Source organism: Cygnus atratus, chromosome 1 (genome assembly GCF_013377495.2).
Source record: "Cygnus atratus isolate AKBS03 ecotype Queensland, Australia chromosome 1, CAtr_DNAZoo_HiC_assembly, whole genome shotgun sequence".
Classification (NCBI taxonomy): Eukaryota; Metazoa; Chordata; class Aves; order Anseriformes; family Anatidae; genus Cygnus; species Cygnus atratus.
In genome coordinates, this window is record NC_066362.1 from 139,345,281 (window position 1) to 139,372,044 (window position 26,764).

General features: G+C 40.7%; 1 protein-coding gene across 2 annotated transcripts; it reads right to left on the reverse strand.

Moving 5' to 3' along the window:
* Positions 1-1,713: 1,713 nt before the first annotated feature.
* Positions 1,714-26,091, reverse strand: CNGA3 (cyclic nucleotide gated channel subunit alpha 3). 2 transcript variants are annotated; one of them, XM_035558063.1, is made up of 8 exons: positions 25,991-26,091; positions 17,375-17,491; positions 14,937-15,116; positions 13,267-13,320; positions 9,761-9,868; positions 7,451-7,558; positions 6,493-6,599; positions 1,714-3,122 (listed from the first exon to the last, which is right to left on the reverse strand). In XM_035558063.1, the coding sequence occupies exons 1-8, from the start codon at positions 26,089-26,091 to the stop codon at positions 1,714-1,716; spliced, it is 2,184 nt and encodes a 727-aa protein (XP_035413956.1). The 2 variants fall into 2 exon arrangements, with proteins under 2 accessions (XP_035413956.1, XP_050570138.1); XM_050714181.1 differs by lacking the exons at positions 9,761-9,868; positions 13,267-13,320.
* Between the last annotated feature and the right edge of the window lie 673 nt (positions 26,092-26,764).

Consider the following 26,764-nt stretch of genomic DNA (forward strand, 5'->3'; position numbering starts at 1 on the left):
TTAATTTGATGGCAGGAAGATTTGACATTAACGTATGTGCTCTTGCCAGCAGGCTGCTGGCCCACAGCTACCCTCTGTGAAGCCTCAGGACAAGGCAGAGAGGCCGAGCTCTGCTCTCCAAAGCACCCCTCGGCTGCCACTGGTTGCACCACAGCCTGGTTTCACCAGCGGGTCCCTGCAAAGCTAGCCCTGTGCTGGGGACAACTTGCAGCCCTCGCTCAAGTCCAGGAGCCTTTGCCTGGTGGCCCCTGTGCCAGTACTGCAAGCCAAGCCCCACTCCCTACTTGCTGGCAGATTTTTCTCTCACCGGGCTCAAAACTGTTCACAGGAGGGGAAAAGTTGCTTGCCCAGAGACAAGCATTTACTCAGCTAAATCCAGAGGGAGAATGTTAGAGAAATCCCTTCAGAAGCCTGGAAATAAACTGGAAGCAGTGGGGCTAGAAGAGGAGGGTGGAGGAGGTGACCCCTGAGGCCACAGTGTGGCAGAACAAGGAACCATCTCAGTGCTGTGCTGCCCTGGATGTGACAGCAGGCTGAGCGGGCCAGGCCTGGGCACTCGCCTCAGAGCCAGGCCCTGGCAGTCACCAGGAGGTGACCACCCTCCGTCTGGCAGAAAAGCAACCGGCACAGTCAGGCTCCTAGCCACAGGACCCAAGTAAAATTTGAGAGCAGATGTGGCCTTCGTTTTCCCTAACAAGTGGAAATGTGGTAGTGTGACAGCTACACAGGAGAAAAGCTGACACTAAACAGCAGAGAAAGGTGGTGCAGGAATCATTAAATGAAATAAAAAGGAAGAAAACACAGGTCTAATAGCTGGAAAGACTTTGCAACAAAGGACTTGTCCCCCCCCCGAAGCCTGTGGGGAGAGAAGGCTGGCTGGCAGACAAGGACAGCCCGTCCTGCTGGCCCTCATAGTTTCCTAGTAGAGATCCTCCTGCACTGACCACTCACCCCCACTAGACCGTACGTACAGGAGCTGCATGCACCAAGACCCTCTTGTCTCTTCCCAGGTTTAGTGAAGCTGTGTTGCCACAGACATCTTCCACCAGCGAGCTTCTGGGGACTCCCTTCCAAGTGCGCAGCGACTGCCAGCACGATCCTTCCTGCGGGTCCCGGCTCAGGAGGAAAGACTCAGACACGAGCATCCGGATGCGTGGCCGTGCCATACGCACATGGGGCTGCACTGCACAGGCCAGGTGCCAGCTTCTCCTGAGCTGTAGTCCTACAGTTTGTGCAGACTGCTTCACTGTGAAAGAACAGAGATTTTGAGAAGCCCAGCTGTGCATCCACGCATTTAAGAGGCTAGCAAGGTAGCAAGGTAGAGCATGTACCCTACAAATATTGTTAAGCCGTTTAAAAAACAATCCCTCTAGTTTAAGCACAATGCCTTCGTAACACAACATGCACGTGAAGAGACGATGTGTCAAGGTGTACACATGCCATACACAGAAGACGTTCTGAGCATGACTTGTAAGAAACCCACTCCCAGTACCAAAAAGTACCCAAATGACAGACCAGAATCTCCCCCTATGAAGAAGGTGACAATGTCCTATTTACAAGAAAATACCACTTCAGTTAAAAAATGCTAAAAACCGTTCTCTTGAGTCCATATAAAAATAATCATGGCTCTGTATGCACACACATATTTATGTACATTTATGGCTTTCACGTGTTTCAACCTTCTCCATTAAGTAAGGAAATATGAATACGCCATCAGTTATTTTTCTGCTCCTCAGGTTTTTCGGCCTCTGCTTCTCCAACTGATAAGGTGCCGCTGCCATATTTTTTCACTCTGGTTTCTACTCTAGCAAGTCTCTGCTTCACTTTTTGTTGAGAAGAGCTGTATTCTGCCAAGAGCCTAGCAAACCTAGTCTGCAGCGTGTCCAGAGCTGTTTCAAGTCTTTCTACTTTTTCTTCCAAGTCTTTTGGGTCAGCTCCTGCTTTTGCTGCTTCCTCATCTATTAAATTGTCTTTCATCAGAATTTGTCGCCCTTTCTCTTCCAGAGCCTTTTTGGCTTCTGGATATTCTGTGAGAGCCTCCATTAAATCATCTTTAGACAAGCAGAACAAATCAGAATAACCAATACTCCTTATGTTGGCTGTCCTCCTGTTGCCAGATTTGCTACCTTTGATGTTCAGGATGCTGATTTCACCAAAGTAGCTGCCATCGCTTAGGACTACAAATTGGGTTATGCCATCATCTGCCACCACAGCCAACTTTCCCTCTTTAATAATGTACATTTCTCTCCCAATATCTCCCTTTTTGCAAATGTAGTCCCCAGGACTGAAGACCGTAGGTTTCAGTTTCAGCACCAGCTCAATGAGAAGTCCAGCTTCACAGTCCTGGAATATGCGCACTTTCTTCAGCGTGTCCAAGTGGACATTGATGGCAATTTCAGCCTTCAACTTGTCGGGCAGATTTTTGAGAACCTCCTTCTCATCCACCGTTTTCTTGTTGGTCCAGAGGTAATCAAACCACTTAATAACCCTGGCTTCCAAGTCCTTAGTCACTTTTCGGAAGTGCATGTACTGCTTAATAGAATCGACTTTGGCCTGGAACTCTGCCCTGGAGGCATTCATGTTGGAAATCATGGAGCCCACGTTACCGACAATGGTAGCGAAGATCAGCACGCCCACCAGGAAGTCGATGACCACAAAGAGATACTCTTCGTCCTTCACCGGGGGCGGTGTTTCTCCAATGGTGGTCAGCGTGAGCGTTGACCAGTACAGGCTGTAAATGTACTTCCTGGACAGGCGCCCGTACTCCGGAATGGACACGTTGGGGTAGACCCACGAGTCGGTTCCAAAGCCGATGAGCTTCGAAATGGCGAAGTATATGCACGCGTTCCAGTGGATGATGATAAGGATGTACAAGACAAGATTTCCAATGCGAAACATGTTTGGATAATTTGTCCGGGTTTCCGTGCGGTCAAAAAACTCAAACAGTCGGGAAATCCTCAGCAAGCGGTTAAATCGCAGCTCGGGGTAGTTCAAACCAAGCTTCAGGTATGCCAGGTCTGTTGGCAGAAGAGACACCACATCCAGTTTGAACTGCACAGTTTTGGTATAATGGTCTCGTAATTTCTTTTCATCTTGAACTAGCAAGCCTTGTTCAAGGAAGCCTTTAAAGAATAAAAAAATATATATATTTTACTTGTTAGACTAGAAGGGCAGTTCAGAATTACCACAAACAGTACTGAGTGACCTACGTTTCAGATACCTGAAAACATTAAAACTCGTACTGCTACGCATATTGACACGAATAGACTGTGAGATCATTAAATGAAAAACACTTCACTGTAAATTGAAATATTTCAATTAAGTTTCTAAACAGGTAAATAACAATGTAGAGCATCGACTCCATTACACCACAGTGCTCCCCGCAGCTTTCTGCTCTATTCTGGGACAGCTGACTCTCTGTCGTTTAGCTATCTTTGCAAAAAGAACAGGGAAATTTGTATGCCTAATTTTTCACGAATCGTTGGCATGACAAATAACCGAAGCTAAGTATGTGTTGTAGCAATTGTGTATAAAATCAGAGTTGAATATTTTTAAATAAATACCAAGAATAAGTAGGTTTAATGGATTACCAGAAACTTTTTCAGAACAATATAAATACCCCTGAGATCATGAAATCCATTTTTTCCCCTGAGCCAGGCTTTTTCTCTTGTACCCAGTGTTAAAGCTGACAGGAGTTTCTTTTTCATTCGGAGAAAATGGTTTGCTTTTCTTTGTGAGCTTCCAGAGAGAGAGCTACTAAGCAGAATTCTGTACATTAGTACTTTTCCATTCAAAAGATTTTGGAGTGTATTAGATTTTAAGAATTATGAGAAGACTTAAACCACATCTGTGTGAGACTACTCATAGACAGGCTGCCTGAGCAGTACAGCCACAGTGCTAGTTTTTACCTCAGAAAGCTCAAGGCATTAAATATATTCCGTGGGTGAAGTTATTCACTGTAAAACACTCGCTGCAATGACAAGTGGAGATGCCCAAGTGCCTGTGCAGTAGGCAAGGCAGGAGGAAAAGTGCACTGAGCAAAAAGCAAAACATTCCCTGTTTATCAGGGATTATCACATTTTGCTAACCTTTTGGCAATCTACAAGCAGCGACTTTCGCAGAGAAACATCTGCTGAGGAAGAGCAAGCTGCACAGCAGCTGTACAGCATCGCTGTATTTCTGGAATGTCTCCAGATCTGTACATCTGCCTCGTGTATGTGTGGATCAGTCTTCACGTGTCTGTAAATTGATGGTGACTACAAATGGAAGCAGTTCTGCCATAGATGTATTACCTCCCAGGAAACTACTGAAAGAGCTGGTCAAATGTGCCCTTATTAACAGTGTTATGCACCTAAACAGAAAATCAGGACAACTGCGTTTCCGACTCACCATTATAAAAACTAACTTTGAAAACACCTTCCTCCTGAAAGGAGATAACAGCTCCTTTGCTCTTTTTTGTCCCCTCACAGACCTGGATTCCTGCAGGAAAACCTTCTGAAAGCATCAAAACATGGTGTATGCTAGTTTTGACCAGCTGCTGAGAGGTGAGTGCTTTCTGCCTCACAGTACGCAGTCACCAGGTAGGTGAAATACGGTGAAACTGCTCCTGCAGCCGCCCCACAGAGAGGCTGCCATGGATCACGGTAGCTGTGGGGCTGCCCAAATCCCGGTTTGAAGTCACCCCTACCCTTAGACAGCCAGGAGCCACACTCCTCCCCAAACCAGCACCTTTGTCCCCAGGGCAGGTGGACCTTGCAGAGTTAGCGGAGAAGGCAGCAGGTGCAGGCAGAGCCAGGAGGGGTTGTGAAGTGAGTTGTCGAAGATTTCAGCACCTCGAAGAACTGACTCCCGCATTTGAGCGCCTGAAACTGCAGCACACACCTGCACCAAAGCGTTCAGACCTCTGAGGCATTTCTGCAGCTCCAACCCAGGCCTGCAGAGCCAACCTTCTCACCACGCTTTGGCAGCCATGCAGCCATCATCAGGACAGACCACGGAATTTTTGTAACTTGTATTGCCCAATTTCTGCTCCAGTAATTCCCTTCACAGTAACAGATAAAACTGCAGAAGAGGAAGTCGGAGGACAGAGTTGGCTTTTTAACAGATGTTGTCTTATACAAAGTTGAAGCCCACCTACCCCCCAAAATGAGAGTCTTGAGATTTCGGCCGCTATCTGAAACAGACCTTTCTGTTGAATGAGGTATTTGCTAGGTTTAAGAATTTAGCTTGCTGCAATGGGTTGTGTGTCTCCCAAAGTGACAGCATTTTTAGCTTGTCTTGTAATTATGTTTACAACTTGTCACAAGCCGTAATTACCGTCAAGCTGTCAGCATTATTAAAAAAAAAATAAATGTAAAAATCAAAAAGATTTCAGAAGAACTCTCATTTTCATAATGATCTGTGCCGTTCTGAACCTTTTCAAGGCGCATTTGGGTCTGTGGCTGTACCAGTAAACAGAACGAGCCAGGACACATTTTCTGTCCCTGAGAGCAGCTATCATGACAGCTTCTATTCATACACTGAAATTCTCCCAGCCCCCTCCAGACATAATACCACGAACAACTCCCAGCTCTGCTGTACCCCCAGCTGTGCCCAGATACTGCTGGAGGGAGTGCTAGCTGGAATAGATCAAATTGCATCAAGGACTACTCTAGCAATTTAATGGTATGGATCAGTGCGTGTCATTGTTAGGCCTATACCATGACCTTGTTTAGTTTAAAACAGATGCTGCCTTTAAGGCTAGAATCAGTATCAGTTGGGCACACTCAATTGTGAAATCTCAGCCTGTCTAGACTACAGAAACAGGGAGAAGAAGCTGAAGAGAAACACATCATTAAAGATATGAAAGGGTCCTCACAAATCCTTTAGCATCACACTTCCTTCAGGACTGCAGAAGAGGTGCCTGGGCTAACCCCACATCACCACCTTGCTGGATTAGCCATATCCTACACACAGCCAGGACCACTCAGAGCCTACAGCTGCCAGCCGAGCATTGCTACTGTTGTCTAGCAGAGGGCTGCAGGCTGGAGCCCGAGGAAGGTGCCAGGTCTTGCACTTAAACTCAATTGTGTCACTTCTGAGCAGGCTGCTGCACAGCTTGGTTAAGAAATCAGTACTTGTGGGATGCAGCTGGCTTCTTGCTCAATAATATGCACGAACAATATATCATGCACAGAGTGGCAGCAGCATTGGAAGTGCCTTATTCTTCCCCTCTCCACACAGCCTGTTATGTAGCTTTGGAGAACGCTATTCAGTCAGCATTTGGCATGCCTACTAAGCACTGATAGGACTGAATTTGGAGACAAGTGAAATTCAGGTGTTGGTAAGTCCAGCCTGAAAACAATCCATGACACTTCATCTTCCCAAAGCCTCCATTGCTGGACTCTGCTCAAGACAGGACATTACACTGCTCAGATCTCACAAGGGAATTTGTTTCTAGCTTTTACATCCACATTTCTTCTGAAAACACTATAAATCCAAAGAAACACTCACCTGTCCTGAATCTAACAAACATGTCAAAAACATAGATTACATCAGAGCAATAGTCCAAGAACAGCCATACTTTAATATGGTCAATTTGTAGCTCATCAAAGCAGGCCCTAAAGAAAGAAAGAAAAAAGATGCAAAAAACATTACACCAACTATATAAGCAGAGTGTGTTCTAACAGCATGTTAGTGCACGTTACTGGCACTGAGCAAGTTAAGGGCAGCTTACCTCCATGCCTAGACATCTGTACACTGAAGCTATGTCTAAATAGACACTAGGATCTTTCAGAATTCAAAGTTGTTTAGTCCAGGAGCAGAACTCAACCACATACTTGCCACACATGCAAATATGGAGGGATACACATATCCCTACATATAAACACGCAGCAGATTTCATGTGAGAGATCCCCAGGCATCCCAGTCTCACTTCTATACACATCTTAATTAAGATGACTCCCAAATAAAAGATTTGCTTCTGAGTGGTAAACTATCTCCACCTCTCCCTGCCATTTGGCACAAAGTGAACCATTTCCGTAGCACTCCCTTAGTTTGACTCCAGTTGTTTTTTCACATTTTAAAAGGGAAAAAACTCGAGTAAAATCCTCCTGCCCTTCAAGCATCCATAGATACCTCATGTTAATTTAAGATGACCCTTCATTGCCCACACCTTCACTACTGTTCCTTGCTGGAGGATCAGCACGGGCTACCGTGCACATCACCGCATCTAGCCAGTAGGTGGCACGCAAAGGCCACAGCCAGCGCTCATGGGGATGCTCGTTGCAAGTGACTTTTTTTTTTTTAAGGCAGATGAAGAGAAACTGGCCATATACTCACAGTGAACTGTACGTGAACTGTAAATCTCCCACCCCAAAAAACTACAGGGAGGGAGGAGGAGGATGTATACAGGAAATGTAACGAGACTTTAAATTTGAAACCTAAAATTGTTATTGACCTCAATCCATACCTGCACACTAGCATACACCAGTTATAGAACACAGGTGCTGCAATTATGGTCAGCCAGTTGTAGTACATATTGCTTGAAGGATCTATCACAAAGATCTCTTTTTTCTTCCTGGAAAGTAAAACACGTAGCTTTATAGTGGAAATGTACTGAAGCAGCCTTCTGGAACTCCCTCTTCTGGAGGCTGCTCATCTCATGATTAACTCACAGCTGCCTAAGAAGAGAAAGTATCCACACCAGCATCCCAGATGAGATACCAAGTACTAGCTTCATCCTGTCTGGCACACTCTATTTCTGCTTGACCCAGCTTTGGAAAAAGTAAGTGAGAGTGGAAAGCAAAACAGAGCTATTCAAATTGCTGAAAATAACATCCTTTCTGCATACGACCCCCAGTAAAGACAAAATAAAACATTAAATCTTTCATATCATCATTCCAGCTAGAAGAATATGGCCCACTGCTAGAGGAACAGCCTTCCTTTGCAGATTAATTTTGATGGTTTTGACAAATCCTTCTATTACAGAAATGACTGCATGAACACGCATTTCAACAAGTAAAACACAAATATACTCAGATACATGTTTACACAAGTAAGGCTCTGTGTGCACACACACAACACGCACGCACATACACGTACACCCCCCACACACACTGCGTGACCAGAACTAAAACATGTATTATGTAGTAAAAGCAAATTTCACACATTTGTAGCCTAGGCTCCCTTGGCCTCACCACAGAGTGATGCTAAATGAAGCACAGAGGCCTGGAACTTAGAGAAGTTTTAAACAACAGCCTGGTGAAGTGGCGCATGTATAGTATGTTTCAAAGTGCCTTTCTCCAGCAAGAAAAAGCTTGATATTCAATAGATAGCAAGTAGGCATATTGTAGATAATAAGAGGAAAAACATATTAGTGGATTGTGAGGTCCACAGCTGTAGAAGTTATTCCAATAGTGACAGGTGATAGCGTGATCAGTGAACTATATAATAGCGCAGGCAATCGTTGGATATGTATTAGTGTGACTTTTCCAAATCTCCAAGAATGAAAAAAAATATATAAATGTCATGAGAATTTATTTCATATTTGTATATATGTCTGGAATTATACATGCTATCAGCTGAATGTACAGATTATAATGTTATAATGTTAGTAAAGGAAGCAGCTTTAATCTAAAAACTATTTTCTTTGCCATCTTCTGGCACATTTGACCAATTTCTTCAACAACACTGGTCATCATCTCAAAACTAGTGACCACAAAATCGGGTCTATCGCATGACAGAGTGCACTACCTTTTAGACACTGAAACATTTATTACCTTTGCTGAAATGTTTTTAAATGTTTTAGGGTACCATGAAGCTCAGGCTGTCATTATACAGTAACTGAAGCTGAGGAGAATTGAAGACAATCCTTAGACCAAAGGCTTTCAAATCAAATAAAGCTTTGATTAAGAAAGTCAAGATCTTGAGACTAATTAAATTCCATTTGGAAGCTATTCCTAACGACATGTCCTGATGCCTACATAGCACATGCCACCAGATGTTAGATTCATATATTTCAAGTTTATATATTTATATAAAGCTTATATATATATATAAACTTGAAATATATGAATCTAACATACTACTTAACTGTGAAGTCCACCAAAATGCATTTTATTTTTATCTGCTACCATTCTTATTTTGTATGACTGGTAATACTAAACAGTGTTGTGTTTGGATATGTTTTGGGGGAACAAAATAAGACCAGCATCCATTTCCATCAAAAGCATTCAAATGACCTCATTTTGTTGCAGAAATACAGTGGTACCTCCTAACCAGCAGGAGCAAACTTTAGTAATTCTAGTAAAGACCTCTACTGTATTTTAAGTAATTGAATGTTAGTCAGGGTAATAACTATACTTCTTAGTAAAACTATAATAGTCTACATGTAAAATTTTTCTTTTCATCCAAAACAGGCTTTTGCTGTGTCAGCTCTGAATCATTGCAGATATTCTGGAACCACAAAAAGCAGGTTTGCAAAGAAGGCTGCTATCCTAAAATGGCCCGATAAGAATAAAGTGATCTTGAACAGCAAACCAAATTGACCAGCGGCAGTCAAACTCCCTTTTACTGCTTATGACAGGTGTAAAGACAGGCACTAAAGACAAAAGTTTGTTGAGCACTTGCACCTTTTCAAAGGGGAAAATGCATTAAAGATTTGACAGGATAAAATTCTGCAGCCTATGGAACAATAATCGTAGTGCGAGTGTTACAATGAAATGCCATACCATGCTCTGGAGCGCAGGAGGTACGTTACAAGCACATTCTTTATACTTACTCTTCTTTTTTTTTGTCATCTTTTTTGTCATCTTTCTTTTCCTCTTTCTTTTCCTCCTTCTTTTCCTGTTTCTTTTCCTCTTTAACCTCTTTCTTTTCTTCCTTTTTGCTGTACAACATATTGTAAGTCTTATCAATATTACCAGTTTTCTAGCAGGTAGGGGAGAGGATGGATGTTGAGGTACAGGAAACTATTGATCTGGACTCTGGACAGAGTAGGACAGGATTTCTCAACGGAACCATTCACCCAAATGGTATAAATGGTTTACAGGCTGAGGCCTTTCAAACCAACACAACCACATTACACAATCAGGTATCCAGCTGGCTGATTCTGTGCATTAGGCACCCATGCCTTCTTGACGTTTTTACACATTAATGTACCAGGTTGGTTTTAATTAAATGCTTCCAGTTCATTTCTTCCTTTAGAATTCAGCTATTTAAAAAGAAATCTGTTTAATGATAATAGACCTTGAAATGGCTTAACAAACTGCCAATTTTCGCAGCATATCCAAAACCTCACAGTGACTTGTCTGAATCTTTAATGATGATTAAATGCACTGAGGCTGAATCTCTACTCACAGTTCTATAAAACCAACATAGCTATAATTAATTGATTACCTCTGGCTTCAACAATTACCTTGGAGAAGAACCCCAATCAATGTTTGAACAAAAGCAGCAAGTGTAGAGAAAAGAGATGCATCTCATTACACTTAATCTCAGACATCTACAGATGAGGTAGTCACCTAATAAATGTTTTATAGTCAACGCAATTAATTTGACCTATTTTAGCAGTAGGATGAGATGACTTGTGCCTGGAAGAAGATAGCAGTCACCAATTTTAAGATGAATATGATAGGTCTAAGAACAGCTTTCACCTATCAGCAACGAGGTGAAACTCTCGTTCAATTCTCCTGTTCCCTTAGACATTTCCATAGTGATGCAGTATCGCAATGTAATTTGGAAAATCTCAGACTCATTTGCTAGAAGAAACCTGAAATCCTGCACTCCTTTACGTTCAGGGAAGTATCCCTCAAATTAATCAACACCACTGAAACCTTTAAAATTACACACCTCAATGGAACAAAACTGGAGAAGAAAAGGATTTTTGTGTTGACTGACTTATTTACGCACGTATCTCAAATCAAAGAAACAGTTTTTCATTTACTAAGGCTGACTTCTACACAGCATCAGGAACCACTACTCAAATATTTATTTCTCTGCCATTGGCCCCTTGGACTTGTATTGCTTCTCCTTCAAATCTGCCCCCCAAACTCCTTCCTATTTAGAAAACATGCCAGAATTTCAGTGTGCATTACTATGCATGGTGCCTGACCTAAAGGCCAATTCACAGTTTCTGTTGTTAGCATTACCATGCAGCTCCTCCGTACTTCAAATGTCTGACATTCTTACTGGAAAGAAAGAACTACGAGTAAACAGTTTTCAAAGGAAAGTGTCTCTGTACATTTGTGGCTGTTGTTATGCAAGGAAAAGTAGATTGAGACAGAGAATCGATCAAAAAGTTTCAGTGGTGGTGAAGTTCAGAGGGAATATTTTGACAAGTCCATCTTTCTCCTACATGTTGTTTTAAAAGAGGAAAAAAAAAAAAAAAAAAAAAACATTACATTATTTCACCAAGCAGCTGGTGCCTACACTTTTTCTCTGGCCTGAGAAAGAATACCTGTCAACCACAGATATCTCTCCTAAGTGAGACTCTTTCTTTTCTGTGGCTCCTGTGCGTCTCTCTCTTGAGGTAACTTCTAATTTATCATAATCCCAACAATCTGTAGCCTGGCAGTCAAAGTTGCTCAGAGGAAAAGGCTGGCCATTATCGAAGTGCTGAAAGTATCAGCCACGGTTCCCAAAGGGCAGGAACTCTTAGGTCTTCTACACAATGATAAAAACAAAGCTTCAAAAAGACCAGCATCTTTTTTCTTCATCAGTGCTACTGAGTAACGTGGAATCCAGTAACTAATAAAACAGCTGTTTGTGCTGTCCTCCTGGCCAGCAATACAGTGGCATCTCTTCTGTCTCCAGCATGTCAAAAGGAGGATGCATCTTCAGACTTAAAAAACGTTTTCATCAGCCCCTATAAAAACACTGTTAAAGTCTTTGAATTAGTTGAATATTTGCATTTCTCATCTGTCAAATACTTTGCAAATCAAGTAATTTTCAGACTGTCACACAGGTAGATAGACAGGTGTTGGCTTCACTTAGAAATGATGAAACACTGAAAGGATGAAAGTTTTGCCCAAAGTACATGAGTCATTGTAAGAAACAGGCTAAGAAAGCAGTATTTCCATTCTAATTGGTCCTTCGGGACATGACTCAGGCTCCAGGTTTCTAGTGTCAGGTAGGTGAGGCTCCAGTTTTCTAGTGTTTTTCTTTTGTTTTTTTTTTATCCCAATCTAAATAAAATGCTATACATCTCTGACGCTCTTCTCTGTATTCCCATTTCAGTTTTAATAAAAGCTATGCAAACAAAAGAAAAAAAATGCTTCAGGAGCAGGAAAATATGTTCAGATATGTGCATTCAGTTCAGATATGTGCAGCAACATTTTAAATGAAGCTTGCTGCTCGACCATGATGTATTTGGAGAAAAAAAAAAAAAAAAGAAAAAAAAAAGATTTTCCTGAAAGTGTGTCTGACATAATCAGAAACCATCCTGGTGATTTTTTTTTTGTTTCTTTTCATATGGAAAGCAACAAAAGAAATTAACTATTGGCATACACAAGAGCAGAATTGCTGCTGTATGCTGCAGAGCAGATATGTCCTCAAGCAGGTGTGGTTTAAGACGTGTAACAAACATTGGTGTTGGGTGATTTTACATTACAGAAGTTCTTCAACTTTTCAAGAGATTTCTCTTTGGTCCAAAACTGTGAAATATCTTGTCAAATACATAAAATAGAATGGCTTTTGTCAGAACTTGTTGCAATGAAAGCCTTATTATGTTCCCTGTCACCCTCTCTACATTTACACCAACCATACCTGGCAGAACTAAAACACGCATTTTAGAAAGAAGGTTAGTTTTCATTTAGACTGCCCACATAAAGGTTTTCTTGGTACCCTGCTCCGTATCTACTTCTCATGTGACCGCAAGAAATTTCTGGGGCACTTGGATTTCCAAAAGGGAACTGGTATGTCAAAAGAGACAAAGTACTGTTGGAAAACGAATACATGAATCTCAATTAAACACTGAAGCATTAATATAGCCATTGGTAATGCAGTAAAATCAGCCAGTTGAACTACAGGAGGTAGGGACTAAATGTCTAATTAATCCAATTCACTCCTTGGAGGGTAAGGGTAACTTCAGACAAAAAGAAGCTGACAGGAATCATGAAGGACGCTTCTAGTACTAAGAAAACTAGATCTTTCATATAATTAAACTATATTCTTAGAAAGGGCTTAAGGAGACATAAGGAGTTTATACTTCAAATGTTACTAGGCTGGAAAGGGGGAAGAAAGAAGGAGCTAGTTGTAGGAAGGTGTAGGGAGGTTATCGGTACTTACTCTTCATTGGTGTTGTTGCTATAGTTGACATTAAACCTGGCCAGGGGCCATTGACTGCAGTAAGTTAAATAAAACACATTTAAGAGCGTAAAGACTTCTGGCATTTCATACACGTGTTTACCAACATGACAGACTGACTTACTAGCCTCTCACATATACACTGATAAGATTAGGAAGGTCAACTTTGACTGCAGCGATAAGCCCCTTTGCATAACTATTTCAAGGCACCAGTTTCTCTTTGTCATGTGTTAGACATACACGTTTGTGACCACATCTGATGTCTGAAGCTTGTTCTCAGGCGTATTAGTGCACGATAACATGTAACTCGCTATTTTTAGCCCTGTTCGCATTTGGCTGCTATTTTAAACGTTCTTCAATCCTTTCAAGTCTTCTTCAGGGATGCACTGCCAAGGCTTCTGTAACAAGCACACCTACCACTGCTGCAGAATTAAGCTTTTACAATAGAACAACTGAGGGTTACTGTAACGTGGCAACAATATAAAACTGAGAAAGCAAGGATGGATACTTCCAACTTCTTTTCTTCTAATAGTCTTTCATAGAGGTTTGTTGGACCAGGATCAATGTTCTCTCTAACAACTCAGAACCTTCAGTTGCTACTGATCCAGGCATGCAAAAAACCTCTTGCCTGCTGACTTGAGGATAGCAGTCTGGCTAATTCAACAAAATGTGCTTTTGAGTTGAATTTCTAGGAAGCAGATCAAGTGAAGATGATATGGCTGGGCTGACTCATAACAAATCAAGGTCACCTGTACTACCGTGCAGAGCCCTTCAATGCTTGTTGCTTTAATATCAATTACTAGATGAGAACTTGAAAAAAATCAACTGATTACTTGCTTGCCCACCTAACAAAGTGAAAAAACATGGGAGTCTGTGCTTCAAAACATAATGCAAGACAGAAGGTGAACTTTTGCCTTTGAGCTTCATTTTCCCATCTTAGCTGGAGTTAAATTTAAAACACCAAGTCGTATGTTCATAAATAACAATTAACCAAGTCAAAACACTGTAAACAGATAGAGCTTTTTCTTGCAGGCCTCTGTTGTTTTCCTGGAAAAAAATTAAGATAAGACTGAACCTGCCTCCCATACCAAAGACCGAGTATATTCTAATCAGTTAAGATATCAGCCAAAAGATTTTCTCACTTCTGCATCAGAAGCCCTCTGCAATGCTAACAGCTGAACTCCTGAGTAGGTGTAACTAAGCAATGATACATTCACACAGCTGTTGTTTGGAGTTTCCTAACACTTGCAGCTAATGTGCATAACATGATTGTCCTGAAAAGCCACAACTAGCAGCATCCCAGATCCTTGAAACAGGAACTGCATTCATCCTCTGTGGAGAAGAGTTCAGCAACAGCAAGTTACACAGGTAGCACACAATAAAATTTCAGTGCTGAGAAGCCATTCTGCCTGAAGCAGCACGATCAGAATCCTTTATTTCAAAATCTTTGCCAAGGTGTCTTTTGGGGAGAAAGTCTGCTGAAAGCCATAACACTTCACTTATGTGAAGATTCCTGAACAGCATTAGATACTCTGTTCATCTCCCATATTAACCTCCTTATGCTGTTCTGAAAATAAAACTGATGTCCTTATCACCAAGAAAATACCATAACCTCAGTCTTCTTTCTTTAAAACATAAATACTCCTTCTTACCTGTTCACTCCCCCAGGACGTTCACGGATGCCCAGAAAGGAACGGATGTTACTTTGCCTACTGGACACCTCTATGAGCTCTGGCCCTCGGATTCGCTCCAGGAAAGAATCAGGTCTTTGGTCTTCGTGGTGCAAATGTCTTGTGGCCCATGACCTCAGAGATACAACAAATCGTGACAGCCTGCACAGGACAGACATACAACATTCACCAAACCAGACAAAAATGTCAGATGGCTTAAATCATTCCCACAAAGAGCAGCTCAGGTGGACTTTTCTCTGCTTTGCCACCTGCCACAGAAATTAGACTTGATGGACTGTGTGAAGCTAGACACTTTCCACAATTTCATACGTCACCCTCTGCAGTGGATCAGGAAGGTATCTCACACATCAGTCTCTAGTCCACTGTACCAGCATTGCAGTAGCAACAGAATACTGATTAAGGGTAAGTTTGCTAAGTGGTTGTGGTGCAGACAAGAACTTCTGATTTACGTGATAATGAGGGAACCCTGGCCTGACAGAATCAGAGACATAAAATACTCACAAGATCACACATTCAAGGTACAAACAATAGAAACAAAAGCTGAATAGTTGGTGAGGGAGGATGAACTTTGAAATAAGGAACGGTAAGAATTCAGTCACTTTGCCTTTGATTTTAAAGGGTCTGTCTGCAGATATATTAATTGCATGTAAACCTGCCTGCTGCATAGAAAGCACTATTTCTTCATCCTAAATTTCTATCAGAGCACTGAAATAAGATGATCCAAACATTATGACAACATAATCAATTTAACACTGTATCACCGTTTCTTTTTATGTACCCACTAATTCACATTACAAATCCTTATAATGTCTTCTGTCAAAGTTCAGATGGAAAGATGTTTCTGAAAAATTGAAAACAATGGAGACTGAAATCTACAAAGGAGATTTTGTTTCTTATTCACACAATATTCTGTATTATTTCCTACAAGCAGTCCACTTGAACATAAGTGGTGTTAATTCAGATTTCCCAAACTTGTCCCTGAAAACACCATAATGAAATCCTGAACAATCTATAACTTCTTACAGAGGCCTTGGGCTACTCAGGGAAAGCTCTTTATGTTCCCTCTGCATCACCTAGTATTATATATGCTAAGACTTTACAAAGACTCTGATGTGAACGAGTTAAATCTTATGGTAAAATACACCTGCTTTGAACTGTATTGCATTTATCAAGGGCCTAACTCATAGATCTTGCCCAGAAACTCTTACACGGAAATAAAAAGGACAATAAAGGCAGGAATAATATTATGTATCAGAAATTAGAAAAAGTTATTTTTAGCTCTTTATCCCTATACCAACATAGCAGCATATAAATCACCTACAATTTCCAACAATTAAGAGAATTCAAAATCTACCAGGAAGGCAAAAGAAAAACAAAGATGCACATAGAAGACTGAGATTACTAGATTCATCACCCTATTGAAAAAAACACCATATAAAATTAAACAATAAAAACAAATATTAAAAAAGGAAGCTTTCAATATTAATTTATACATTTAGATGCTTTCTGTTTTTATAAAACATACACCTATAAACGTCTGCCACCTAAAATCAACTTCTTGCAGACTTTGCAATCTCCACATAGTGGTGTCACTATCTGACAACCAAACGCGGAAACACAAGTTTGTTCTCTACCATCTAAAAGGCTAAAATGTAAACTATACTCTAAATGACTCTAGTTTTATAGCACTTTTTCTTTGCTCTTTAAAATACGCGATGCTTAAACGGAGTATGCTCTGTAGCACGTATAACAGTGGTATCAGAAGACAGTTCTGTTGTCTCAGCTGGAAATCTTTAAAGCAGACATAAGTTTTTTAAGTTCTATTTCAGGCTTATGTTTTAAGATCAGTAAATGACTTAAGCAAATAGTTGACTTGAACTTTGCTGACTCAGCCTCCCAATCCAGCATAAACATAACTGGATTCTAAAAACAGAAGCCCTATCTCTTCCCTTGCCACAGCTACCTACCAACTAGGGAAACATCATTATATCTTATTTAATACGAAATTACCATTGCATCAGTTATCAAGCAGAGCCAAACACTTATCCATTTACTTTACAGTCTGGCGTCACTTTATGCATGTCCTCAGTATTCAACATATTCAACATATTCTCAGTTCTGTTTGTGTAAAAACATTTTTTTTATTTTTTTTTTAATCAGACTAATTTGTGTGATCTCATTTAGCATCTCTAGTATTCTAAGGTTTTTATTAGAAATGAGTGAGTTATGAGCACAGAATCAAGGTCAAAAGCACCTTCTGTTACTTTTTATAGACTTTCTTCAGCTGCACTCCATCCCTTTTCTTTGGAAACTGATAGTTCTTCTTACTTTACCTTGAAATAGCGATCAGTCTCTTCCCAACCTGTTAATATTGGAAATGGTATTAATTAGCGTGTTACCTTGCCATTGCTCCCCTGCCTGTGAATGAGCTCGTCTGGGATCCAGATAAATGCCCTCCCTCGGCAGAAATGACTCTCTGCAGTTCTGAAGATGTATCCTCACACAGCGAATGGGTTCTGCAAAAGCAAATTTTTTTTTTAATTATATATAGCCTACTGCAAATCTTCCTCCAACCAGTTCTTAACTCTACTGCATCAGAAAACTGTGCGGCAAATTGTCCTCTTTCTAGTAATATGGCATGCATTTGATAAATATAAAGCTAAGCCTATATTCCCACTTTTCTGGAGCCATTCAATACCAAATGAAGTCAGTGGAGGCTCTGCCATCTGTGCCAGCAAGCTCAGAAGCAGATTCCTGACTGGTCGATATGACTCTGGTGTACAGATACACAACTAGGGGAAGCACATTTGCTACTCTGTCAGCTCATGAAAGCACGAGTAGCTTTCCTTTAACATGGAGAACATCTCCAGGGGGCTTTGAAGTGACTGCCCACTGCTTTTTTCAGTCTTGTTCTCCCAAACATTGTTTCAGTTTAACAGTCTGAAATTTCTATCACTATTGTTCCTTCACATGGCTCAATGGAAATAGGCACCCCTTTTCATTTCACTGTTGCTTGGATCGAAAGAGAAAAACTGTGATTTTACTGTAGTTTATGCTGAGCAGCATCACTGTTGTTCTTACCAGCCTACTGCCACCAGCTGCATAACTGAAGGCGTAATGCTGCCCGCTTCCTCAGTGAAACTCCACCTATTGTATAGGAAAAGAGGCTACAGATGTTCAAAGCTACTCTGGTAGTGATGAGATGAGGCACCTCAGGACACTGGCATATGCAAAAAATAATACAGCATCACAGTTGCGTGAAACCGCAGACAGTGATTATACTGTTATGTGCAGTGTCTGCCAACTTGCATGAGTTCCTGTAATTGTAAGACTGCTTATTAGCAATGAAATAATTAGAAATAAAAAAAAAAAAAAAAAAAAAAACATGAAAAAGGATGAAAATTTAGTTTTATCTTTCAGTAATAGAGTTTTGGAACTGTCTTCATTGGAACCAGGACTTTATCAAAACTTCTCTGTGTTTTTCATTCTTTAGGATTCATTTTAGAAGACTTTAACACATCAAAGATCACATTTTTCCCCTTTCGTAATGCAAACAAGAATTCTCACTGTTAATCTGCATTGCCAGGAAAACACTGAATACGATACTTGCAGTAACTTCATAAGAACTGGCAACAGCATTTTGAGTGCCCACAACAGGATAATTAGCAACTCAGTTTTGCATGTACTCACAGCAGAGAAGCTGACAAACAAAGAATTGAAACTTTAAAAATTCAACTCTAACAACCAAGCTACCAGAGATAGCAACTCATGGTATCACAGAATGACAGTCATTAAGGTTGGAAAAGCCCTCCAAGATCACCTGGTCCAACCATCCCCCTACCACCAATGTCACCACTACACCATGTCCCTAAGCACCACGTCCAACCTTTCCTTGAACACCCCCAGGGATGGTGACTCCACCACCTCCCTGGGCAACCCGCCCCAATGCCTGACTGCTCTTTCTGAGAAGAAATGTCTCCTAATTTCCAACCTGAACCTCCCCTGGCACAACTTGAGGCCATTCCCTCTAGTCCTATCACTAGTTACCTGTGAGAAGAGGCCGACCCCCAGCTCCCCACACCTTCCTTTCAGGTAGTTGTAGAGAGCAACAAGGTCTCCCCTGAGCCTCCTCTTCCCCAGACTAAACAACCCCAGCTCCCTCAGCTGCTCCTCACAGAACTTGTGCTCCAGGCCCTTCACCACCTTCGTAGCCCTGCTCTGGACACGCTCCAGGGCCTCGATGTCCTTCTTGTAGTGAGGGGCCCAAAGCTGAGCACAGCACTCGAGGTGCGGCCTCACCGGAGCAGAGTACAGGGGGACGACCACCTCCCTGCTCCTGCTGGCTGCACTATTCCTGATACAAGCCAGGATGCCCTTGGCCTTCTTGGCCACCTGGGCACACTGCTGGCTCATGTTCAGGAGAGCATCAATCAGCACCCCCAGGTCCTTTTCCTCTGCACAGCTTTCCAGCCACCCTGCCCCAAGCCTGTAGCGCTGCATGGGGTTGTTGTGGCCAAAGTGCAGGACCCGGCACTTAGCTATGTTGAACCTCATCCCATTGGCCTCTGCCCATCGATCCAACCTGTCCAGGTCCCTCTGCAGGGCCTTCCTACCCTCTGACAGACCGACACTTCCCCCCAACTTGGTGTCGTCTGCAAACTTACTGAGGGTGCACTCAATTCTCTCATCCAAATCATCAATAAAGATGTTAAAGAGGATGGGCCCCAACACCGACGCCTTGGGAACACCACTGGTGACCTGTCACCAGCTGGATTTCACTCCGTTCACCACCACTCTCTGGGCCTGGCTGCCCAGCCAGGTTTTAACACAGCAAAGAGTGCACTTGTCCAAGCCATGGGCTGCCTGATTCTCCAGCAGAACACTGTGGGAGTCTAGGTAGACCTTGTCTGGTAGACCATATCAACAGCCTTTCCCTCATCCACCAGGTGGTTCACCCAGTCACAGAGGGAGATGAGGTTGGTCAGGCAGGACTTGCCTTTCATGAACCCATGATGACTGGGCCAGATCCCCCACCCAGTAGTCCCGGATCCATTGCGTGATTGCATTCAAGATGACCTGTTCCATCACTTTTCCTGGCACCGAGGTCAGGCCGACAGGCCTGTAGTTCCCTGGGTCCTCCTTATGACCATTCTTATAGATGGGTGTCACATTAGCAAGTCTCCAGTCATCTGGGACTTCTCTGGATGACCATGACTGCTGATAGATGGTAGAAAGCAGCTTGGCAATCACATCTGCCAGTCCCTCAGCACCCTTGGGTGGATCCCATCTGGCCCCATAGACTTGTGACAGTCCAGGTGGAGCAGCAGGTCTCTAACTTTTCCACCTGAACCGTGAAATTCTTAACCGTTTTATTCTCCTCTTCTAATACAAAGCACCAAAAGATGCTGGTTAGTATTGAAAAAGTTTTATAACCTAGTTTATGTGGTGGGTGCTACGAGTATCATGGATGCCAATGTTAACATGGCTTGTAGGGGAGGATGAGCAAACTCACAGGACAGAAATACATTAAGGACAACAAGATACACAGAGCCCACATTCAGAAAATTCTGCTGAGCTGGATGCTGGGAGAGTATTAAAGGTGAGTATTTTGTAGATACCTGCAGTTTGCACACACACATACAAAACTTTTATGTATTTATTTATTTGTTTTCCTGGAGAATCTGCCTACATTCCTGCCAAGGAGATGATACTACACAAGACAGTCTTTTAGATGGCACTGCTATGCCTGTTTTAAAGACTTTATATTTCTCTTTAGAGGAAAATATAATTTTTGTGTGATCTTAGACAGCAATGGATTCTAACATTGCTACTGTTCTTATTTATTTGAGTCCTGAAAATACATTTTTAAAGGAGACAGAAAGAGTTCTTAGAAAATAACTTTTTTTTCTTTTTCTTTTCTTTTTTTTTTTTTCTCAGCCTGTTGAAGAAAACTTGACACAGAAGTCAGGCCCAGGAAATTAGGCCAAACAGATTTTTGCTGAAGTTTCAGAGGAAAATCTATTTCAATTTTATTAGCCTCCATGAGCACAGTGAAACAAATTTAACACCATGCAATGTTCTATTTTGATGTAACTGTGCTGGTTTATTAGTGGGACCAAGAGCCAAGCAGGAGATGAGAACTGCTATCCAAAAGGCACTGTTAACTAGCCTTATTTCTTTTTTTGTACACTTCTTTATTTACGTTCTCCTTTATTGCTGATATTATTCCGTTTGGGCATCTGCTGACAATATGCAAGAGGCTAAGAATGCAGGTACCAAAAGCAATACTGTCCCTCTAGCTCCATTCATCAGCACAGAGTCATGCTTGCTAACTACATCATCTGTTAAGTGCTTCGTGTGCAGGATCATCAACTCTATATTCCTCAGCAATGTGGAAAGGTGTGCTCCACTGTCCCTACACAGGCTCATCATACTTTGTATTTCTGTAACATGAAGTTTCACCAACTTTCTATCCTCCTGCAAGCACTAACTACAGAGGATTTACTGACATTCTAAAAAAAAAAAAAAAGTTTTTGCTTCGATTCTGGAAAAAATTTAGGGTATGGCTTTTGGTGTCTAGAGCCAGAGGTATGTTGAAGAAATAATGTTTTAATCTAGGTGAAAAAAAAATCAACATGCTTAACAGACCTTCAAATCTGATTCACAGTCCCATAAAACCAGTTAAAACTTTTCAATTATTTAATTACTCTCCGGTCAAATTCTTACCAAGGAGTGATCAGACGTACTCTGTGAAAAATTTGTATCTAATGCTCCAAAAAAGCCTGCTAAATTGTAGGAAAAAAAAAGGCAAAACTCTCAGACACAACTATTGGAATCACATTTGATTGTGGACTCAACTAGTGAAAATTTGAATTCCTTATTTTAGTTTGATTGCTTGATTGTATTATTCTATATGTACATTAAGATTTTCTATAACTAGGTTTATGTTATATTTAAATATAAAAATTGATATGTAAATTCAGGTTTACCTTGCAAAAAAAGTTATAACATACAGACAACTCATGAAAATTAAAATAATTTTGTGGACAACACTAAAGGGCTTGCATTTTACTTTTACAAGTAATACACAAAGGGCTCTGCCAGGTAAACCTTAAGAAAGCACCTGTCCAACATTATAGAGCAATCATAAACATATTCCACTTTCATTCACACAAATGCAAATTGAAAAGTAAACCTAAAATAATCTCTTTCTTCCATTATTATAAATCCCTCTTGTACAACTCACGTGCTCATTTCTGGTTTTTCTTAACCATGTGCAGATAACACAAGAGGCCTCATTTGTCAACTGGCTTTACGTTGAGTCACCATCCCTGCAGGTCTTTAAAAGATGTTTAAATGTAGCCTAGTGATATGGTTTAGTGGAGGACTTGTTAGTGTTAGGTCAGAGGTTGGACTAGGTGATCTTCGAGGTCTCTTCCAACCTAGATGATTCTGTGATTCTGTGAAAGATACAGTTACAGATTGGGCTTTTGATGCAACATGTTCAACACACATGGCCTAGTTTTTACTTTTCTTACAAACACAAACTCATTCCTGTCTGGACTCCATGAGCTTGTCTGGTATCCGCAGCAAAACAGTAACCACTGCCATTACTGTCCAAGGCTGTTACGCAGCCAGAAATCAACATGGTAAGAGAATACATGGTGTGCCAAGAAACAGAGAGCAGGCTACAAAGTAGAAACAACAGCAGATGACAGCGCCCCTCAACTTATGCTTAAAAATACTTTTTGCTCCATTTCTCAAGAAGGGAAACGTATACTTTTCTCTTCAGCTTTCTAAAGACCAATTTATTCCCATGCTTTCGAGCTATCTATCGGAGTAAACTCTAGGAAGGATATTTACATTAGCACCTGCTCTGTACCCTTCCCTTGCCTTAATTTGGCTCTACGTTTGCACAAAGTTCATGAAGTAAACCCTAGAAGACTATTTTCATGGAAAATGCATGGAAATAACCCAGAACTTTCATTTAGTGGAAACTGTTCTGATGTTTTGATCAGTTCAAGAGGAATGGGCAAAGCCCTTTGGGGTAATAACTGGGAGCCAGACTTCAAGAGCAAGATTTAGCTCCAGATGGCAGTCGCCTAAATTCAGGTGTCTAATATAAGCTGTCTACATTCCCATTATAGTCAATTGAGATCTTAGGATATGATTCACTTGCTTCAATAGAGGAGTCTAGTATAGAGGTCTCACTTTAGTGCCAGCTAGATGCTTCAAATACTCTTACGATATTTCAAATAGCTTTAGATGCCTGTGTTTATGCAACCAAATACCTCTCATAATAAACACAGTCAAAGGAGCCTGAAAAGCCATTCAAATTCAGGATAAACTGAACAGCTCCCTAGGCTCTGCTGACTATTATTGACTAGGTTTCCACTGACGCTAGTACAAACTTAGACACCTACTCACATAAAGACACAGAAATCCAGATGTCTACAAGGCACACCTGAATCCCATTTCCAAAATTTAGATAGCAAAACCATGTCTGTAAGCTATTGTGCTCTCTCCTATGTGAGCCATTTCTACAGAGAGGCTGGATTTTAAAAATCAAGACCCATTTATTATTTTTTGTTTTGCTGATTTTTGTTTTACTAAATGGACTGGGTTTACAGCACTACACTACTAGAATATGGGCATATGTATCACTATCTCTGGTATAATAGAGAACAACAGTTTAAAGACCACCAGCAGCTTCCTGTTAAATGTTTCAGTAAGTGCTTTTCCTTGATAGTACCACATTCCACAGCAGAAAAGCACTTAAGCACATCCTTAGCATTAAGCATAAATTTAACACTCACTGACTTTAATGCGAACTAAGTAATGTGCTTAATTGCTTTGTTGAACTACAGCCAACAGGAGTCAGAGGAAGATAAGAAGTTTCACTAGTCCAGAAAACCCGTGGTTTGTTTTGTTTTGTTTTGTTTTCCTATTGTCTATAGTTTTAGAACATGCTAACCTGAATTTGAAAAATGCGTATCAGAATTCTTCCTTGGATGAGGTTAGAGACCAATGTCCCACAACCATCTCCAACATGTCTGAAAGTGGAAGCCTCTGTTTGACAATGACTGAAGCTTTAAGTATGGAACTGGAAACAGAAACCATCTTTGATGTTTGTGACAGATAATAAATGAAACGCGTTTTATTATCTTCAAGCTCCCAGCCTTCCAGATGCATTTACAGTCTCTCCCTTGGCTTTAATTCACATTTTCTTTTCATGGAAAAAAGGATTAACTTTTGCCAAATTAAACAGAATGAAAGACTTCTGTCTTATAAAAAGCTAAAAATTTGTCTTCTGGTAAATAATAATCATATTCTTATAGATTGAACAGTCTAAAATACATTTGTGTTCTAATGAATGCAATCATACGTAGTTTTGCCCATATACATAGAATTTTTTTTCAGCGGCATTACAAAGGTATTATATATACTCACTGGCAATCACTTCAGTGAGCCAAAAACCTTAAACCTCTGAGCCAAAAACCTTAAACCTCCCTTTAAAAAACAAAACAAAACAAAACAAAAACTTAAACCTTAAACCGTGATCTCTTTTACAGAGTGTGATTGTATCTTTTTACTCACCTACTTACTCCTGTAATTAATGCTGACCACAACAAACTTCGTTTTAAATAAATGTCTCTTCAGGACCACACTTATCATGATAAAGTGCAATTCATATTTCAGTCCCTTTACCTGTCATAAGTCATTGCCTCTGAAACTGCAGGTGACTGCAGTGATTTAATTCTACATTTAAATCTTTATAACCACACTCTCACATCCCTGCTAGTAGGACCATTTTGTGAGTGAGCTGCCAATCACTAATATTCTCTACCCCACTTCCCCCCCCGCCAAAAAAAAAAAGAACATAAGGAAGGAAAGGTTCATTTCAATCTGTGCTTTCCCTGTTTCTGAGGTATGACTGTAAATGGAGACAAAGTGACCTGGCCCTTCCAAATCTCCCCAACACCACAAGGTAGTATAACTAAGTCAAGCAAGCCATACTGCACAGAATAAAAGCAGCTCCATTTTTACACCTACATGCCAGAAGGTATCATGTAAGCAAAGCAGGAAGGAAAAAAAAAAAAAAAAAGACTAATCTGAAGAGGACAGGGATCATACCCATACTACATGCTAGGAGCATGCAATCCAAAATTATCATAACCCGGGCAGTCCTATTATACCTATAGGCTTTTGAATACTCTGGTCTGTGTGCACAGTTGATCAGCAAGAGACCACCTGAAAAGGCCCCCATAGCTGAGGTGGTTAACCACAAGCCAAAAGCAGGCCACTTTTTCAAGCCTGTACAGGTGCTGTGGATCATGAGACACTTTCCAGCAGGCCCAGCAGCATTTGCCCAGACTAAAGAAATGACTGGTGCTGTGTGAAAAATAAGTCCTAAGCACACTGGGCTTTTTAAGTAGTTTTATTTTAAGCAGTTACTTCAAAACTATTGAAACAGGGGAAAGTGGAGGTAAAGAAACCATTACACTTCAACTGTACAGTGAGAGGCTCTGAAAAGACACTACAAAAATGTTGATACCTTAATATGCTATATATGTTCCCTATCACAGGAGCCAGGCAGTTCGAAGAGGTTGCTTTTAAAAACCTTCCTAAGTCTTTTCACTGCATGGCACTGGGAGGATCCTTTTTTCTCCAAATCCCAAGCACACTCCAAACACAGGTTCTTGCAAGCTGCATGGTGACTCAAGAAAGATGTTTCTCCTTATTGAGCTGTTATAATTACCACTAAAGTGAAGATGAGTTTATTCCTGAGGTAATACAGGTTCTAGATCCAAAACTACAAGCCATGATAACCTTCTTATCACTGTCTCTTCTGTACTTTGGATATACACTGCTAAGTCAGTTAAATACACTGGGTCAACAGTGATGTGGTATAACACTTCCAAAATGCAGAGCCAGAGGACTGTCACAATATATGCAGCAACCTGTCTTCTTGCAAATTATGCAGCAATGTGACTGTGATGAAATGAATACGTTACCTGATAAAGCCATTTTCAATCCTTTCAATATCTTCATCAGTGGTTCTGACAGACAGTCTGTGCATACCAGCGTAGGAGTGCTGGGTGTTGATTTTTGCCATTTTGCTTTACATATTAACATCTAAATGATAGCTGAAAAAGAAGAAAAAACACGTTTTGTGAAGGCTGCTAGAGTAATGTGATGAGTTCTTAAAAACAGTGATTTACTAAACCAACACAATGGTCAAAAGCAAATTCAACCATTTAAAGAATAGCCATTGTTATTTACACACACAATATGACAGCCAAACATAATGAAATGAGTCTAGAAATAGTCCCCATTTACCTTATTTAACTCTTGGAAACCTGGTTAGTGTTTCCAATTTCTCATTTTTCTTCAGTAAATACAAAACTGTGTCAGTTTTTAAATACATATCAGCTAACTTAAGCTTTTCTAGGGAAAAAACAAGCATTTCTATGACATACTGATATAAAAAAATAAAGAGATCTTTCAACCCACTCTCAGATTTCAATGTTCACTCCGAAGAACTGATTCCTGAAGCAAAGATAATTTATGCTAAAAATATAACTACATATAAAAATGTTAATTGAAACATTCTTACAAAATGATTCAATTTTGTATGTTCAAAAAACATTTTGAATTGTTACTGTATATCCATTATAAATATCAATGAATATGATTTGTTTTCAAACAATTCAGCCTTTGAGAGAGAAATATTTTAATAAATTAACCAGTCAAATGAATCTGTTTCAAAGTAAATATAGTACCAAAAA